This window comes from Diceros bicornis, chromosome 41 (genome assembly GCF_020826845.1).
Source record: "Diceros bicornis minor isolate mBicDic1 chromosome 41, mDicBic1.mat.cur, whole genome shotgun sequence".
In the NCBI taxonomy this organism is placed as follows: domain Eukaryota; kingdom Metazoa; phylum Chordata; class Mammalia; order Perissodactyla; family Rhinocerotidae; genus Diceros; species Diceros bicornis.
Window position 1 is genome coordinate 3,948,979 of NC_080780.1, and position 17,486 is coordinate 3,966,464.

General features: G+C 52.2%; 1 protein-coding gene across 6 annotated transcripts in view; it reads right to left on the reverse strand.

The window, feature by feature from the left end:
* The window catches only part of TNS3 (tensin 3), a 252,434-nt gene that overhangs the window by 51,382 nt on the left and 183,566 nt on the right, over positions 1-17,486 (reverse strand). For all 6 annotated transcript variants that reach the window (XM_058534774.1, XM_058534773.1, XM_058534772.1 and 3 more), the window contains 3 exons: positions 3,942-4,114; positions 2,790-2,916; positions 2,621-2,704 (listed from right to left, as the gene is read on the reverse strand). In XM_058534774.1, coding sequence (XP_058390757.1) covers positions 2,621-2,704; positions 2,790-2,916; positions 3,942-4,114 — 384 coding nt within the window. The remainder of the gene's footprint in view (positions 1-2,620; positions 2,705-2,789; positions 2,917-3,941; positions 4,115-17,486) is intronic.

Sequence of the window (17,486 nt, forward strand, 5' to 3'; positions counted from 1 at the left end):
GCTCCATCCTCCAGGAGGTCAAGCCACTCTCCCAATGGTAATTTAAAGCAGATACTCTCATGTATACACACGTCAGTACCTAGTTCTAAATGATTCAGAACCAGGCGTTATGCTAGATGCCTACAGACACTCCCGAGACTGCACAGTGATCATGGATGAGGTTTTATCGTCTGTATTTGTAGATAAGGAAACAGGTTCAGAAGGTCAGTGAGTATACAAGTCATAGTTATTCCATGACTGGACTTAAATCCAGGACCTCTGAGACTTTCCTTGTGCTTTCTCAGTCTTGACATCACGTCACTACCAGTTTAGATGAGAAGGAAGTGAAAAACAAGCCCTGTCTAATCTGATGATTTGGAACAAAAAATCCATGGTTGTGGAGTGAGGCTGACTAGTCTGGAATTCTGGCTTTGACATTTATCAGCCATGTGGCTCAGGCAATTTGCTTAACTTCTCTGTGTCAATTCCCTCCTCTGTAAATCGGATAACAGGCAGAGCGACCCCTATAATATGACTACAAGATTAAAGGAAATCATGCTGTAAAGAGGAAGACAAGTCGTACATAGCTGTATGTATCTGTACACATGAGCTACCACTATCATTGCTGCGTCTCAGAGGGGTCAACCATCCCACCTGGCGTTGCAGAGCGCGAGAGATCCCCGGGCACAAGCAGGGCTCTCTGTGCCCTGCCTGGTCTGCAGCCCCTCTGAAGTGAATGTTGTGCGTCTCTGCACTCTTCAGGGACTAACATCATTGGGGACCAATAAAATAAAAGTCTATAAGACTCAAAAGGTGTTTTCAAAATTAAATAGCTCCAATTTAACATGTTTGCTTTTTATATTTGAAATCAAAACCCTACTTCTTCATGTGGATATTTACACACGGAAGGTACTTAGGATGTGCTGGCTGCACTGAAGCCGTGAGCAGGGCCCAGTGTCACACACAGACACGTCAGCCCACGTCTGCCCCAATGCTCCAGGCCGGATGTCGCCCAGCCGCCATGTGCACATCTCTGGGCATCCCACGTGGGGCACGCCAACCTCATTCAGCTTCCCAGCCCTTTCTCAAGTTTAGAAGGGTTCAATATGCCCCCGATATGCCACATGATGACCCTAAAAGCCTACGTCAGGAGCTTTTAGTGAGACTAAAAGTTTTTTCTGGTATTTTCTTTCCTCGAGTTTATCATTCACCTTCCACTGCTGTCACCAGTGTGTTTCCAACGATCCTGGTCTTGGAGTTGTGGGAATCTGACTGAATTCCATGTCACAGGGCTAGGTTCTAGTTCAAACCCACTGAATATGTTCAAATTCGCCATCAATCCTGGTGGTTTCAGGGAGGAGGAGGGGGCTGTGTGGAGACAGGGGCAACGTCCCTTTGTTTACGTCCTTCTACATTATTAAAATACAGAAGAACAGACACATGGCTACGTCTGGGCAAGCCTGTGTGCTAACGCCTACAGGAACACAGACACCTCTTCTCCCGTGATGCTCACATAACATACAGACAGGTCAAACAACACTGCGCACAGGTTTCCTTACCCTGTATTTCAGTCGCATCTGCTAAGAAAGACGGGCAGGTTAACTGCTGTGCTCTGTGTACAAAGAGAAGTATTTATGTCCTAAAACTGTAAAGGAGACTTTGGGAGAAAGATGGCCCTTCTATTAAGTGACACACAGATCTGGTTTTCTCTGGAGGAAAAGGGAACATGGAGCTAGCTGTCATCGCTAAACCACTCCTGGTAAGAGGCAAGATTTGAACACAGTGTCAATGTCCCACTCCCGAGAAGCAACCCTGACAACCATAGCGGGAGTCCTCCCTTGCCTCCCCCAGAGAGAAAAGCAGCATAAAGAATCTACAGTTACAGAGAAGAGTGATTTTAAATGTACATAGGGCTTTAGTTACATCCCCTCTCCATCGGCCCGAGGTCAGGCCTGTCCTAGACCCCAGAGGCTGGTGGGGAATATCCAGAAGGAAGAGATGCTGAGTAACCCCCTCGCCACCCCTCCCCTGGGCAGTGCATACTCGGAGAGGAGCCGAGTATGGAAAGTGTCTGAGGGATGCAACAACCCACCCCAGAAGCTGACATGTCCCAGAAGTCGTCACTCCTGGGGAGATCCAGGACAGTGACTGAGTGTCAAGGATGTAAGAAGCCAGGACACGTCTGTGAGCAGGCAGTGGGCAAGGGTCTAGGGCAGCTGTGCAGCATGGAGCAGGGAGCTCGCTGCCCTCTGGGGGCCTTACTTTCTCTGTAAAGGTGGGGCGGGTGTTCCAGTTTCCTCTTTCAACACCAAGTAACACCAGGAGGAGTTGAAAAGCACTGATGCTCAGCTGCTGAGAGCACCACCACTGTTCCCACGAATCCATGTCTCGGCAGACAGACACGTGGAAGTGCTGAACGGCACATGCCCGCAGGCCACCAGGCAGAGTCAACACCATTGCTAACCCCCAGCAGGCTGCACAGCCGCGCCCCTACACCTTCTCCAGCGAGAGCCATCCTCACTTTTGAGGCTTCTGAGACGTGACACACATGGAAATATTTCTGCACCAGAGGACGCATTTGCAAAGACGGCGACTATGCAAGGCGGTGCCCAGAGCAGAGGAGAGTAGGTGGGTTTCTTACCATGACCTCCTTTGTACAGACCGCTGGTGCTGCCCATCTGGGGCCTGGGTGGGCTGAACGGGGTATACTGTGGGGGTGCTGTCACTGGAAGAGAAAGCAGAGCAGGAGCTGTTCTAGTCTCCTCCCTGAGGGGTGGGATTGCACACAGCAGGCTGTGCTTCTTTCTTACCGTATGGTGTTTCTGGAGACACTGGGAACGCTGGTGTGGAAGAAATCGACTCGCTGCCACTTTTGGTTGGAGAGAAGATCCTGCCATCAATCCCATCAAGGTCTGGGGGATATGTAGCGATCACCGTCTGAAAGTGGTACAGGGGGAGTCAGGTGAAGGCCACTCCAGACAGCCGGGGGGCCCCCAGCCAGCCCACTGAGCCAGCCTTTATCTGAGAGTGGGGGCAGGAAGCTGAGTTCTGGATCCACAGGCCCACTTCCCACAGCCAGAGAAAAGTGGAAAAACCTTCAATAACAGTAAAGGAAGAAGGAAGTATCTTATGGCGCATCTGTTTACTACGACATCACACAGCTAGCAAGTGGAGTTGGCAGAGAGTTTGTAAAGTATGGGGCGAGGGAGCCTTCCAGCACTCTGTGAAAAAGGCAGGCAGGATAAAATCATCTTTTCCCATGGTATGTTCACAGGTATGTGCAGAACCCCGTAAATTAAACCCATAGAACAGAAAAGGCTGGACGGACACATCCAAGTAGCACCACTAGTTTTGCTTGTGTCTTAAGACCAGGACTAACTTTCTCTTCTTGTCTATTCTGGGTTCCTCCTCTTGTATCTTGAGAATAAATAAAATCCTAATTTGAAAGGGTTCATTATTTTGGGGTTCGCCGACCTGTCTTACTTCAACTATGACTAGAAGCCTTGACTATACCTCCTGGAAGATGCTCTGTTGATCTCACACGGAGTCACACGTCCACGCAGACCACATTCTTCCTGCTCCCCCCCGACCCAGGGGCCCCGAGAGCTCTTGGGTGGGGGATTCAGGGGCCTCTGTGATGACTTCGGGGAAACTTGCTTGCCCTTCACTGCTGCCATCCACCACTGAGCTGGCGAGACTCACCTGCACACTTCACACCTCATCCTCACTCTACAGCTCAGCACCCAGAGGCTCAGATGACCCCAGCGAGGCACACCGCGCACGCTCTCTTGGGAGAGCAAGGCCCGCACCCAGGCCCGGCTGACTGCGCACCTGGGCTCTCCCACCCACGTCCCTGCCTTTCAGGGAGGAACCGTGTCTGTGAGGTGGGGAAGGAGGAGGTGGGGAAGAGGGCCGAGGACTTGGGAGGAGCTCAGGTCAAGCTCTTGGGTGGCAGTGAGTACCTCTTTGGCGTCTGCTGGAGAGAGGAAAGGCGCCAGGCTTGGAGCCTGGTCCGCACTGGCGGTCTTTCCCCATCCGCATTTGGAGAAGGCTGGCTGCCCCCCAGCATCGTTGTCATACTGCCCGAAGCTCAGCTTCCGGAATCTTCCGCCCAGTAGCTGGTCAGCTGAGGAGGCTGTTAGGAGAGAGATACATGAGCTGCAGACGCTTTCATCACAGTGGAGAGTGGAAACCTTTAATTCAAACTCCACTTTAAAACTTCCAGAAGACGCTTTTTATTTCATCACTGATGGAAGCTATTGCAGACGACATGTAACCCAGGGGTGTCCTCAGACTCATGGGTTCCCCAGAAACCCTCAGCTCCCACCAGCCAGCCCACTCCTTCCAGAACTGGCTTCCTGCCAGGACCAAGCATCAGGACAGCACCCAGGGCACTGGGTGTGACCTAAGGCAGCTGAGCACAGAGGGACCTGCGCGTGCCAGGGCTGTGTGTGAGGCGCCGTGCCCCTGGGTCACGACCAGAGCACTCTGAGGGTCACCCCGCCTGCAGAGGCTCAGGCCGAGTGAGGGCCCTACGTGTCACAGCTTGAATCTTAACGAGGAATGCTGGAGGGAAAAAAATGCTTAATTCAAGCCCCAACAGTCAACTTGACTGCCCCAAACTCTCCCGTGCAAGAAACGCCACAGGCATTCACTCTTCATACAGATCTCCAGCCCCCGCATCAGACTTGCCTAAAAGGGGAGGAGGGAGACGGAGGAGAGGGCTGCAATCTGCACATTTTTAACTTCTTCCCAGGGAATCTTATGTTTGGGAAACTTGCTGCAGCCTATTAAGATAACGTTTCTACTGATGACGTACTCTGAAAATTCAGACCTAAAAATGGTTTCCCTACAGTTCAGATTTAAGCTAAAACTATATAATCCCTGGAACTGTGAAGGTCACAACGATGTTGCATTTAAAGGCATGCGGCTCACCTTGGAATGCCTCTGTCCCAAACAAGTCCCTGGCTGTGAAACATGCTGTCACTCGAGCACTCCTGACAAGCCTCATCCCCTTCCCACAGCAGGGACTTTAAGAAGCTGTGTGGAATGTGCAAGCTGCCACATTAGGGGAAGACACCTCAGCGGAGGCAGGACACCCAGCTGCTGTTCCAGTGAGGAGAGGAACAGGGTCCCTTCAAGGGTCCCACCTCCCAAGCCTCCAGCTCCTCTGGTCCACTCCCTGAGCAGAAGCCAGGCTGGGCACAGCCCTCCTGCCACACGGCCAGGGACGGTGCCAGCAAGATCCAACCCAGTCTCCAAGTGGTATTCCCCTCCTAGAAGAGTCCCACCCTCCTGACTCCCTCCCTCCAGTTCCCAGCAGCTGCCCCGCAGGGCCGGCCTGGAGGGGTGAGGGGAGAGAGCATTAGGATTCCACATTAGGATTCGGGACTGGGAGGCTCGTGTCCACCCCTCAGCAGCTGCAGGAGGAGTCCAGCCCCGTTCTGTGTAAAATGAGCGCAAAGCTTGCTCTCTTTTCTCCCCTGAAGAGAAAAACTGGGGTGAGGATGAAATGAAATACCTTTAACATCACCGCACACTGACAGTTAACACAACCACACACCGACAGTCCCGGTAACACAACCACACACCGACAGTCCTGCTAACACAACCGCACACCAACACAGCACCACGCCATTCTGGGGTCCTCTTTCCTCTCCTTCCTCCAGCTCCCGCCCTCCAGGAGACGTGTGCTGCCTGGCAGGGGGGACCAGGCCCTACTTGTCCCCCCTTGACTGGACAGACCTGCCCCTCCACATGCACCTGATCCCTCTAGGGAGATCGTGTGTGCAGAGAAGGGTGGGGAGGGGTGAGGCCGCAGAGGGAGGCTGGCCTCACAACTGGGGCGCTGTCACCTGGGCAGCAAAGGTACCCTGTGGGGCAGAGCGCTCTAGGAGATGGATGCTGGGATGGACACTCGTGGGCGTCAGCGACGGGAAGGAGGAGACTGTGTGAGCCTGACCCCTGAGGAGCGAGCCCCGCCACCTTCCGCAAAGGCTGTGGGGGTTACTTACACAGAGCATAGAGCACCTCATCCAGAGAAACCCCCCACCCAAAAGGCGCTTCTCATAATTGTGCGCTGAGGGCTTATCTGACACCCTCGGCCATCACAGCCCAGAAATCCATAAGCCACACTGCTCGTAAGCCTTCCTTCTGGAGAAGGGATTTAGGGACAGGAAGGCATACTGCTTCTGTTCACGTGCAAGACAATAAATGTGTTTTATTGCAAACAACACAGCGACACCACACCAAGGTGCTGCGCAACGTGAAGCCCCAGAGAGGTGCAGAGGGCGGGGCTGTGTTCCCTGAGACCCTGCCCCCGCCTGGGGAAGGTGACCTCAGCCCTGACCTTTGAACCAGCTTGCTTCAGAAACCGAGGCCCCATTCGGTGCATGGTCACTTGTAAGTTTAAAACCAGCCGGCACAGCCTCGTGGATGCTCGGCAAAGGCACCTCTGTAAAAATACGGCCAGATGGGGCCAGGGGCCGAAGGGGAATATGTAGAACTGAAAACGGAGTTTCTGAGCAGGAGTCTTAGACTTTTTAAACTCTCCTCAAGGTCTCCTTTAATATCTCTGTGTCAGAGCACCTAGGGAATGTGGTGCGTCCTGTAGCTGATGCGGAGCAGACGTGCGGCCTCCGCCCCTGGCTTCCCCCAGATGAGGCCCTGAAACAGCCGCCCTGAGTAGCCCCAGAAAAGTCCCGACTGAACACAGGGATCTGCAGCAGTTTCTCGATTTTCTCTGTCAGGCACAAATGAAGACAACAAATAGAACTGTCTTCCCTTAAAAGTCTCTCCTGTAAAGTGTTCTTATTATCAAATGCCTTCTCTGAAACCTGAGTGATACGGCCTCTGGTCCAGCACAGTTATGGGTTCCACCCTTTGCAGGGATCAGTACTTGAGAATCCCACCGCTGAAACAGCCAGGAGCACGGCTCCAGCGCCTGCAGGAGCACAGTCACAGACAGTGCTGAGGGTCTGTCTCCAGAGGGGCTCAGCCACCGCTGAGAGAATGAGGTGAGGGGCACGTGCACAAGCAAGACAGGGGGCCCTGTTTCCAGGCTGTGATCTGCACAGAAGCATCTCTCAACCCGCAGGAGGTGTTTTCCCTTCCCAAAGAGGAAAAAACCAGGCACCAGGGTCATCAGCAGCCAGGCCCTTCCGGGTGACAGACCCTGCCCTCCTCTCAGACCGCAGTCACGGACAGTGGAGCTTTCCTGCACCATCTGCATCCTGGTGTGAAACTCCTGGAGAGATGAGGCAGGTGTAAGGTGCAGTCACAGTGCCGGGAGGTGCCGGCATGCGCCCACCTCTGCCCAGTGGCAGTGACAGAGAAGAAAGCAGAAAGGAGAGTGAGGCTTACCCCAAAACAGCCCTGGGCCAAGCCTGGGCACGCGCTCTCACCCAGAAAATCCCACAGTTACAAAACTAAGGCAGCGAACTGCATCATTTTTGCAGACGAGGAAAACAGGGCCTTGGGTCGGGATCTGCCTGCCCCACCCAGCAAGTCATAGACACTGAGGACTTGCAGCTGCGTGGATCTGGCTAAAAACCCACAAATGCAGACTGTACCCGTTCGCGTCACTTTTATTCGCCCACTGGTACCAAATAACGCGGTGGCTCAGTCAGGGAGGCGACAATGTCCCCTCCCACCTCAAAAAGACTCTGCAGAGCAGACAGTGACCCTCAGGCCTGGGGAAGCACTGCCCACCCACACAGCCTCGTGGTACTGTCGGCACCTAAAGGATTAATAATGATTAACGAGGATGACGGAGGGGACACCGGGCTGAGAAAGGGGGACCCTTCCTTCTGGAACATGGGGCCGAATGTGTAGTTTGTATACTATGACTGTACTTTGATTTTAAAAAATAAGGAAATAAACCAAAATGTTCATAAGAGGTTCTCTCGGGGTTGTGGAATTCTAGGCACTTTTAATATTTTGTGTAAATATCTATATTTTCCAAAGTTTTCACTAATAATATGTAATACTTTTAATATTAGAGAAATAAGATATAGATTGTCTTTAGGAAGAACAAGGTTTCTTTACATTTTGTATTACTCTGTGCTGCTGTCTTGACATGAGTACAGCCATGTTTGGCCGCTCCATTAACCTACAGCCACCAGCACACAAAGAAATATAAAGCTGCTTTCTGTGTGGTGGGAACTGGCCTTTTCCCGGGAACTGGCCTTTCTCCCATGGAGATAGTTGCAATTTGTAAGAATTTCAAGGTCCTTTGGGCGTCACAGCCTGGGGCAGACTGGCCATCTGTGCCAGGCTGGGATGATAACCAGGGAAAACAATGCACATACACAACTGCCAGGCTGGGACGATAGCCAGGAGGATCAGTGCACGTACGCCACTGATAACCATTTGTGCATGGGAACACTGAATGCTTGCTCTGTAAACTCTGTAACTGCTTATATAAACTGCTGGAAACCAAGGCCTGGTGACAGTCTCACCTGTGGAAGGGACGCCTTGCCCAGGACGTGTGATTCCCGCCCAGCCGTGTCGATTGACAGGACTCTCCCAGCAGTGGGGCACGGATGTTGTGAGTAACCTATCTGAGGTGTTCTCTTTTCGGTCAACCTGGTGTTTCTCTTTCCAGTTGATTTGTGTCATTTCCCTTCAGTCGATGTGGATGTTTTCCCTTCCCAGTTGAGCTGACGTTTTCCCCTCTTAATATTTGACCTGTTCAGATCTGTTTGCGGACTATCGCCTTTACTCTCCTCTATATAATAAAATATACCTTCAGTCCATTTGTTTGGAGTGGAAAGTTTCTTTTACATCTCCGATTGAATCCCCGAACCTCTCATAACAGCTGCCTATACTGAATTTCTCTAAATCCTTCTCTCATTCTGCGATCGTATTGGTTCCATGTTTAGATTCACAAACTCACGAGTTTGATCAACAAACTTTCTGTTCTTTCTAAGTGCGCCATGTCTAGTGGCCGGATCTCCTCATTTGATACAGAGAAAGCCCTGCAGGACGTGGTTTTCTGCACCAATACGCAGAGAGAGACATGCAGGTTATAGCAATTAGAGAGAGCAGGCCCGTGTCTCTGCGATGCTGAGAAGCCAGCACTGCGGTGCCTGGGCTCACACTCCTGGTCACTCAGCGAAGTCCCAAGGCAGGCCTGCCATCCTGCCCAGCAAGGCCTAGATTCTATGTTTCAGACAAGGAAATCTGAGAGCTGGTCCCAGGACCAGTCCAAGGTTACAGAAGTTAACAGCATGTGCAGCGGTGACCAGAATTCCATCCGGGTCCCTGGTGCCAAGGCCAGCACTAGAACGTTTCACCTGGCTGCCCTGAGTAACCACCACTCAGCACCTGGGCAGCCAGGCCACGGCCCACCAGTCTGCCCTGTATGAGAGGAAGGCGCAAGTGAGACCCAGAGGGCTAGGCAGCAACAGTTTGCCAGGATGGGTCCCACTTTCCAGCTGCAGCTCTGAGTGGGTTTCCAGAAGGTTCCTTCTTCCTTTTGCAACAGGGAGGACACAACATTCCAAAGAGCACCTTCGACAGGCCTAGGGTGAGAGTCCTCGAACACCTGCCTTGGTTCCCTCTCTCTCACACTCACAATTACACACTCTCTCACATATAATCTCTCACACACTCTCTCATTCTCACACACTCTCGGTCTCTCACAATCTCTCACAAACACACACACACTTTCCCACAATACTCACACATTCTCATCACACACAGTCTCTCACACATATAGTCTCTCATACTCTAACACAACACTCACAAACGCACTCATTCACACACATTCATACTCTTACACAGCCTCTTGCAAACACAGTTACATACTTTCTTACACACTCACACACTTTCACACTTGTTCATACACATTCACTCACTCTCATACTCATAATTTCACACACTAACACAACATTCACATAAACACACATATATTCTCACTCAGTCTCTCACAAACACACACTTTCCTACACACTGACAAACTCATTCACACATCCACTCACACTCATAGTCTCTCACACTTTAACACAACATTTCACATACTCACACACACGGACAGTCTCTCACACATGCTCACTTTCACATAATATACCCATTCTCTCACAAGTCTCTTATACATATTCATGCTCTCACATACCTCTGACAGACTTACACATGGTTTCTCACACTCACACACACTCACAACGTCATAAACACTCTCACACTCACATTCACTCACACACACACCCACGGTGCTCCAGCACAGCCCGCAGCTGCACGCTGCCCACAGTCTCGCACTGCCCCAGATGGCACAAGCGTTTATGTTTGTGTTCTCGACACCAGAGAGGCAGCTCGCCGTTCAGACCAACCTCACCACCCTGTTTCTGCAGCACCTCATTTCCGTGTAAACCAAGCTCTTTCCCACTGGCTGGGAGCTGCCTAACAGAAAGCTGGGGGCACTGGGTGTTCTTGGGCATCATTTTCCATCCTGGTCTCCCTCTAGGATGAGGAGGAATCACAAGCTTCTCGATTTTGGGGAGTTGGTCCCTGGCCCATTTCCAGGGGCTGGGAAAAGGCAGGCCCCGCCAAAGGCTCTTTCTTCTCCTTGGGAGCTGCCCACCTGCCCCGAGCTGCCCAGGTGGCCAGGTAGGGGACGCTGGCTGACAGCCTCCAGCTCCATTCAGCACAGGACCCTGTGCAGGGCCCATTCGGGGCTCCAACAAGCCCAGCTATACGGAACTGGAGAAGGGGTTTGCTGGTGACCCCAATGGAGACGCCCGGTGCAGCAGACACCTGGGCTGGGTCTCAGGTGCACAGAAGCCCCACCATCTCACAGACTAATGTCAGGGCCCCCAAGTGTAGCAGCAGGGCAGAAGTCCCAGAGCCTCCCAACAGCAGGGAGGATCACCTCAAGGCACCACATGTTCGCCTGGGGCTGAGGGCTATCTCACACCAAAGCTACTATGGGAACTTCGAGTGCTCCTTGTCCAGGGGGCTCTAGGTAGGCGAAGGCAGGTGGGATCAGAAGCATTTCCCCTCACACCCTGTGTGGGGTGGTCTGTGGGAGCCAGTGGCCGCACAGACATTTCCACATAGCACCTGATTTGCCATCTCTGGTGCCCCGTCCACCAAGATCTATGTTTACCTCCCTAGAGAAGGTTTGTGTAAACAGTAAGTGCTTTATTTCCACACTTCCGCCTCAGAAGCCTCTGCAGTTTCCTTTCTGAGCACCAGCCACCTGTCACACCAGGTGGGGGCGAGGATCAGGTCTCTCTCAGCTCCAAGGTTCATCTGTGCTGAGCCTTGAGCCCCGAGGACTCAGTGCACCTTTGTGAACTCAGAGAGCTTCGAGAGGTGAGGAGGTGAGGGAGAACGGGTGAGCTGAGCCACCTGCTGGGAGCCCAGTGCTGAGAGAGGAGGAGGTGGGGAGAACAGGTAAGGGCCAGGCCACAGATTAAGAGCCCAGTGCAGCGAGGCACTGACTTCTGATTTCTACCAGAAGGGACCACAGCGGTTAGTAAAATATACACTCTCTACTCGCAACCCCCTCTCTCCAAAGTGACTTATTCATGGGTTTGGAGTTTTTAGTACTACTTTTTTCTGATTGATTATAAAAGTAATGTATGTCATTGCAGAAAATTTGGAAAATACACAAAAACATTCAGAAGAAAATCAAGCTAGCATGGAGCCCCAGGGCCCAGAGAGAAGCTCTGCAAGCCAGTCCTGGATCTGAGTGAAGATACTGTTCACATCTCTTTTTCCACACTCGGGCTTACCTCATGAGCATTTCCAAAGAGAAGAACTTAAAAGTTTAAATCCATAAGTTACTCCTGACTTATTTCACTTCAACAGTGATGCCTCATCCTTGCCCCCAGTCTCAGCATGGCCTCCAGGGCTCTGCTCCCACCTGCCCCTCCACCATCCTGGGTGGGACCACCAGGGGCCTGTTCCACCACCCCTACCATTCCCCGTCCATGTCCAGGGGCTTCTAGCGCCCCGGTCAAGGCCAGCACCTCTGCTTCCTGCCACCCCCCCCCTCCCCTAAGACCTTTCCCCTCTCTCACAAAACCCCTCCCCTCCAGTGCACCCTTCCCCCTCCCACAAGACCTGCCATCTCCCACACACGCAGGAGGTAAGACCCTCTACCACTAACTTTGAGTCGTACGAGCCAAAAAGGAACCTGGGGACACCAAAAACTGGTTCATGGTTACAGTAAAGAAATGACTGTAATCTGGTGAGCCTGGGTCATCTGAACACCACAGTACCTGAGGAGCTGAAGAAAGAAATACTTTAAACCTATTCTCCGGACTGTATTAAAAAATCCACTCCACAAGTCCAGCCACAGCCATATTTTTCTTTTTCAGTGAAGAAGCCTGATCTAGGAAAAGAGGAGACGGAATGAAAGCAGGAGAGACTCGGTGAGCCAAGGCAGTGTGACTGTGATGGCGGGCCAGCGTCCCCACAGGTGGCACCCACAGGTGGCTCGGCAAACCACCCTCTCAGCCCAGCTGCTGCACGGTGCGGGATGCCTTCTGAAAAAGGGGCACAAAGCCCCAGGCTCCCCAGGGGGCTTCTGCAGGCAAAGGGCTGCTGGAGCCCTAGGCACCCCCCACTGCTCCCCACACAGCCCAGGCGCTGCGTGCACCTGCTTCCCGCTGTTGCCCAGTCAGCAGAAGAGGCACTGGGACCCCCTGCCCCTCGCAGTCACAGAGGCTGTAAGAGTCAGTGCAGAAAACACGGCAAGCTAGGACCACTGAGTTAGCACATCCGCACATCCAGTGCCCTGCATGTCCACGCACAAGCCCCGCTCACACCTCTGCCGGGATCTCCAGCGAGGGTCCGTCTGGGACAGCTCTTCCTTTACAGAATCATGCATGTCAGTCTCATCCTAGTGACCTGCTTTTTCCACCAACACGTGGCACTGTGACATGCTCCGCAATGGCCAAGCGACTAGATGAGACTCACCTTCAGCCGGTCCCTATGCTGGGCATTTGGATGTCTTCAGATGGGTCACCTTTCCTCCCGCCACCAGACACTCCTCACTCCAGGCCTCAGGACCTGCCTACCCAGACTGTAATGTGGGCACCTGTCCCCAGGTGCCTGCCTAGCTGCCACTCCCAGAGACCAGCGCATCTCCTTATTGCACCAACTTCACTTTATTCACGGGCGGGGCTGGGGTCAAGGACAGAGAAAGGACACATGCTGACACTGAGCATAGCCAGCCAGTGGGCTATTCCGATGTCACTTCAGCCCTGGCCAGGCCTCGGAGTCACCGTGGGACACAGGAGCTCGCTGAGCCTGGGAGTTAAGCAATGCTCAGTCATTCGGTCATTCAGGCCACACCTAGGGACAGAGCCATGCCGTGATCAGGCCGGGTGGCTGTGCTAGGAGCAGGACCAAAGGGGGCCTTAGTCCCGGCACACCCAGTCTACGGTGGCTGTGACCTTAAACGGGTCACACAGGAGGGTGGAAGACCAAAACAGGGAAGTTTGAGGGTGCTCTGAGGACAGAGCAGGACAGCTAGTCCTTGTATGGGGGCACCCAGATGCCCTGAGCAGCTCTGGAGAAGTGAAGGAGTCAGGCTAAGACTGTAGGGTGCCCACCAACCACTTCGAACCCAGGACTGAATTCAGCCTGACCTGGGAGGTTGGCACTGTGGTCGCCAATTGACCACTGAACCGAGGGAGGTGTGGGAGGTGACTTTCTCAGATCACTCACTAGAAAACTGTATTTAAGAAACCCAGAAGCTCCTTGGCAACTCTGCACCTTTTCCTAAATACACTGAACTCCCAGTCACGCAGCCTAACGGCGAGTGTGCCCTGACACCGTCTCTGGTACCAGGAGAGCACATGTGTTCTCCTCGCACCACACTAGGGTGATTCAGACCCCTCGGGGTGACTATCTGACCCCATTGACAGGTGAAGAAGCTGAGAACCGGGAGGTGCATCACAGCACCAGGAGTTACCGCCTGGGTCCCTGGCACACGACACTGCCAGTCCTGTGAGTTCTGAGCAGGGTCACAGTTTCAGGTTGTACCAGAACCTGGGGGCGGGGGCTCTCTTGCCGCACCGACTGATGGGTCAGCCCTCCAGGTGACTGGGACACACAAGTCAGAGACACAAACGTAAGACAGCGGTTCTCAAGCTTGGCTGCACATTAGCATCGCATTAAACATCTTGACTCTCGGCCACCCCCCTTACCTATGAAGTTAGAACCCATGGGAATGAGGCCCGGGTGTCAGCATTTTTTAAAACTCCCTGGTGTTTCCAACACACAAACAAGCTCGAGAACCTTGGCAGGTCTCAACTCGGGATGCCCACTGGAGTTATACATGGCGGGGGGAGCATTTAAAATAATCCTGATGCCTGGGCCGTGACCCAGGCCAATTTAACCCGACCCTCTGGAGGCAGAAGCTGCGTTGGCACTTTTAGCTTCTGCATTTTGTTAAGTTTCCAGGTGAGTGCACTGTGCAGCCTGGGTGGCAAACTCCTGCTCTGAAGAGTAGACAGAAACTCATGACCTCCTAGAACAGGACCTTCGTCTTTTATCCGGGCCACGAGAAGGTGATGCACCCTAAGCTATTTATTTATCTTTATACGACCGTATAAGAATGAAGTCCTGAGTCATACAGGCATACACAAGGGTTCTGGAAACTCCCCTGTATTCCTAGGAGTGAAAACAATCACCAAAGACTGCTCCATAGTTTCAGCCTCCTGCCTCCTGGTTTCAGCTCATTCAGATAAACGCACTCATCTTCTAAACATAGAGTGTGGAAAAGGAGAACGGACAGCGTGACAATGATAATGACAAGCCCAAACACTCTGCCCAGCTTAAATGGTCCCAGAATGATTTAAGGAGCTCTTTTCTTCTCTAAACTGATGTAGGGATTGACCTACCAGGCCCTTCCACCTGCAGGCTATATTCTTGAAGAGAGAGGCGACACCTGTTAGAATTCTCACAGTGAGAGCTGACGGATGCTCAAGAGCTCAGCAGGATGCTCAAGAGCTCAGCAGGAGCCGCCTTCAGCAGCTGGGACCTCGCCCTCTGGATCTCCCTCTTTCCACTCTCTCCGACCCGATGCCAGAGTCAGGAGTGCCTGCGGGAACAGGGCTCCGACAGATTGACACCAAGAGGCCAAGTAAGGGAAGCCTATCTTTTGGATTGCAAAATTGAAAATCCTTTCCACTAGGAAACACCGAAGTGCTTGGTTAGGCGGTAGCACTTCCTCTAAAAAGGCTTATTTAAAAGGGAAATGACATGTCCAAAAAGCTAGAAAGTATATCTTTCCAATACGAGAAATTTTAGCAATACTCCCGTGTTCCACTCAAAGTAGGCTGTAATTTAAAGCACAGACGTAAAAAGCCACACAGCAAACAGAAGGCAAGATCACCGCTCTCCTCATACACAATTTCTACCCTGACCACTGGCAGAGGCAGGTGTCTGGCTTTAGTTCTTTTTCCTGACTTGAATTTCTTTTCTTTTTTTATCAGCTTTTCCCCCCAAGATTACTTGATCCTACTGGCTTCTCCTCAAACACGTCATCTTTTAGCAACTGTAGGGGGTACACAACGCAACTCAGGAAGGTCACTAGGGCCGTCCACCTTCAGGGCCACCATCAGTGGACAGCGCTGCAGGCAGGTGAGGCCACAGGAGAAACGATGCACAAGACTTCCAGACGGAAGCTGAGAGAGCTGTGACTGCCAGGCCGGTCCCTGCTGGAGACGCCATAACCTCTCTCTCCTGACGGAGATCTTACCACCACCTGCCCTTGGATTAGGTAAGTTAAATTAGCACTCCCCCTAGAGCAGACGGCATGTGCCCACTAGGGGATCACGCCAGTGCAGACTAGCTTGTTCTCCACTGCACCCAAGGCAGAGCTTCTGAAAACAAGCCACCCACACCAGAGGCCAGGGGGTCTCCCAAGTGGACTTTCAAACACCTGAGGGGGCAGGTCCTCAGCAAGTTAAAGAATCACCACGCAGCCCAGCAGTTCCACTCCTGAATATGTACCCCAAAGAACCGAAGACAGGTGTTCAAACAAATACATGCCCTGAACGTTCACAGCAGCACTCGTCACAACCACTAAAAGGCGAAAGCAGCCCAAGTCTCCATCCACAGAGAAATCTATCCATACAGTGGAATACTATTCGGCCTTAAACAGGAATGAAGCTATGACACTCACTACAACATGGATGAGCCTGGAAAACACTGTGCTAAGTGAAAGAAGCCACACTCAAAAGGCCACATATCATGTGATTCCATTTATGTGAAATGCCCAGAAGAGTCAAATCCATAAAGAAGAAAGCAGATTAGGGGCTGCCAGGGGCTGGGGGAGGGGGAGGGGGTACAGCTAATGGGGACGGGTTTCCTTCTGAGAAGATGAAAATGTGTGGAACTAGACAGTGGTGATGGCCGCACAACATTGTAAAGGTACTTACTGCCACTCAACTGTACACTTAAAATGGTTAAAATGGTAAATTTTATGTGAGGTGCATTTTTCCACAATAAAGAAGATCTGAGGCGGTGGTTTTGTTTCCTAGGGTGGCCTGCTCAAAGGTTTTCACCTTGAAATGCATATTATCTTATTTTAAATTGCTTTCTTTTTATTTCTCCTTTAACATTTTAGTTTCAGGGTGTTACATAGATTATTTTTAAAAATATGTGTTTAAATAGTTTATATTAGTTATGGCTTTGATTTCAGGATAGTAAAGACAGCATCTGAAAATACATGTTGTAAAAACAGAACCGTGGGCCTGAGAGGGTTGAGAACCATTGCCACAGTCCAGCAGCCAGTCCAGATCAGGCAGGAGTGGCCTCGGAGGCCACAAGCCACCTTCCGCATCCGCACCTCTGGGCCTCTCAGGAATGTCTGGAGGTGCCTGTCGGGGCGACCACGTGGGGCACCTGAATCTGCCTGTTTGTGGAGTAAGGGTCACTGGAGCCAACGGAATTGACTCATCAACTCCCAAACTTCAAATTTGGTTTTATGCAATTAAAGGCAGAAATTGTAACAACAGTTTCCAGTGGTGACCATGTGTTTTTCATTCTGGAATCTCTTCCAAACTGGAAGTGCACAGAGCTCTCTGTAGCGCAGGCAGCTGGCTCAGTTACTAAATACGCACTTGCATGTGATATGGTCTATCGCTGTTCACGGTCCTAAAACATCAGTTTGAAGGGGCATAGACAGGCCATGGACCCCTGCTCCCACCTCCCCGTTTGTCTCCAGTGCCAGGAGCTCACTGACAGAGAAAGCACAGTTGTGCCTGTGGCAGTGACCAGAGGGCAGGAGTCCTTCATGGAGGCGTCACCAGTGCCCTTGGCCTTGGCTCACTGGCCCTCATTCCCCAATCTCCTTTATCCTGGTTCCCTGCTGGGCTTGGGGAGGAGGAAGTCCCTCCTCTAACTCCTAGTTCCTCCTGCTTTCCAGGAGCTCAGGGCTAGTGGGGAGACGACAGAAGAGCACAGGGACAGTCATAGTTCCAGGTTGCCCGGGGAGGAGGTGGGAAGCCCTGGGCCCGCGGGGAAGGGGAGGTTGTCAGGGGAGGCAT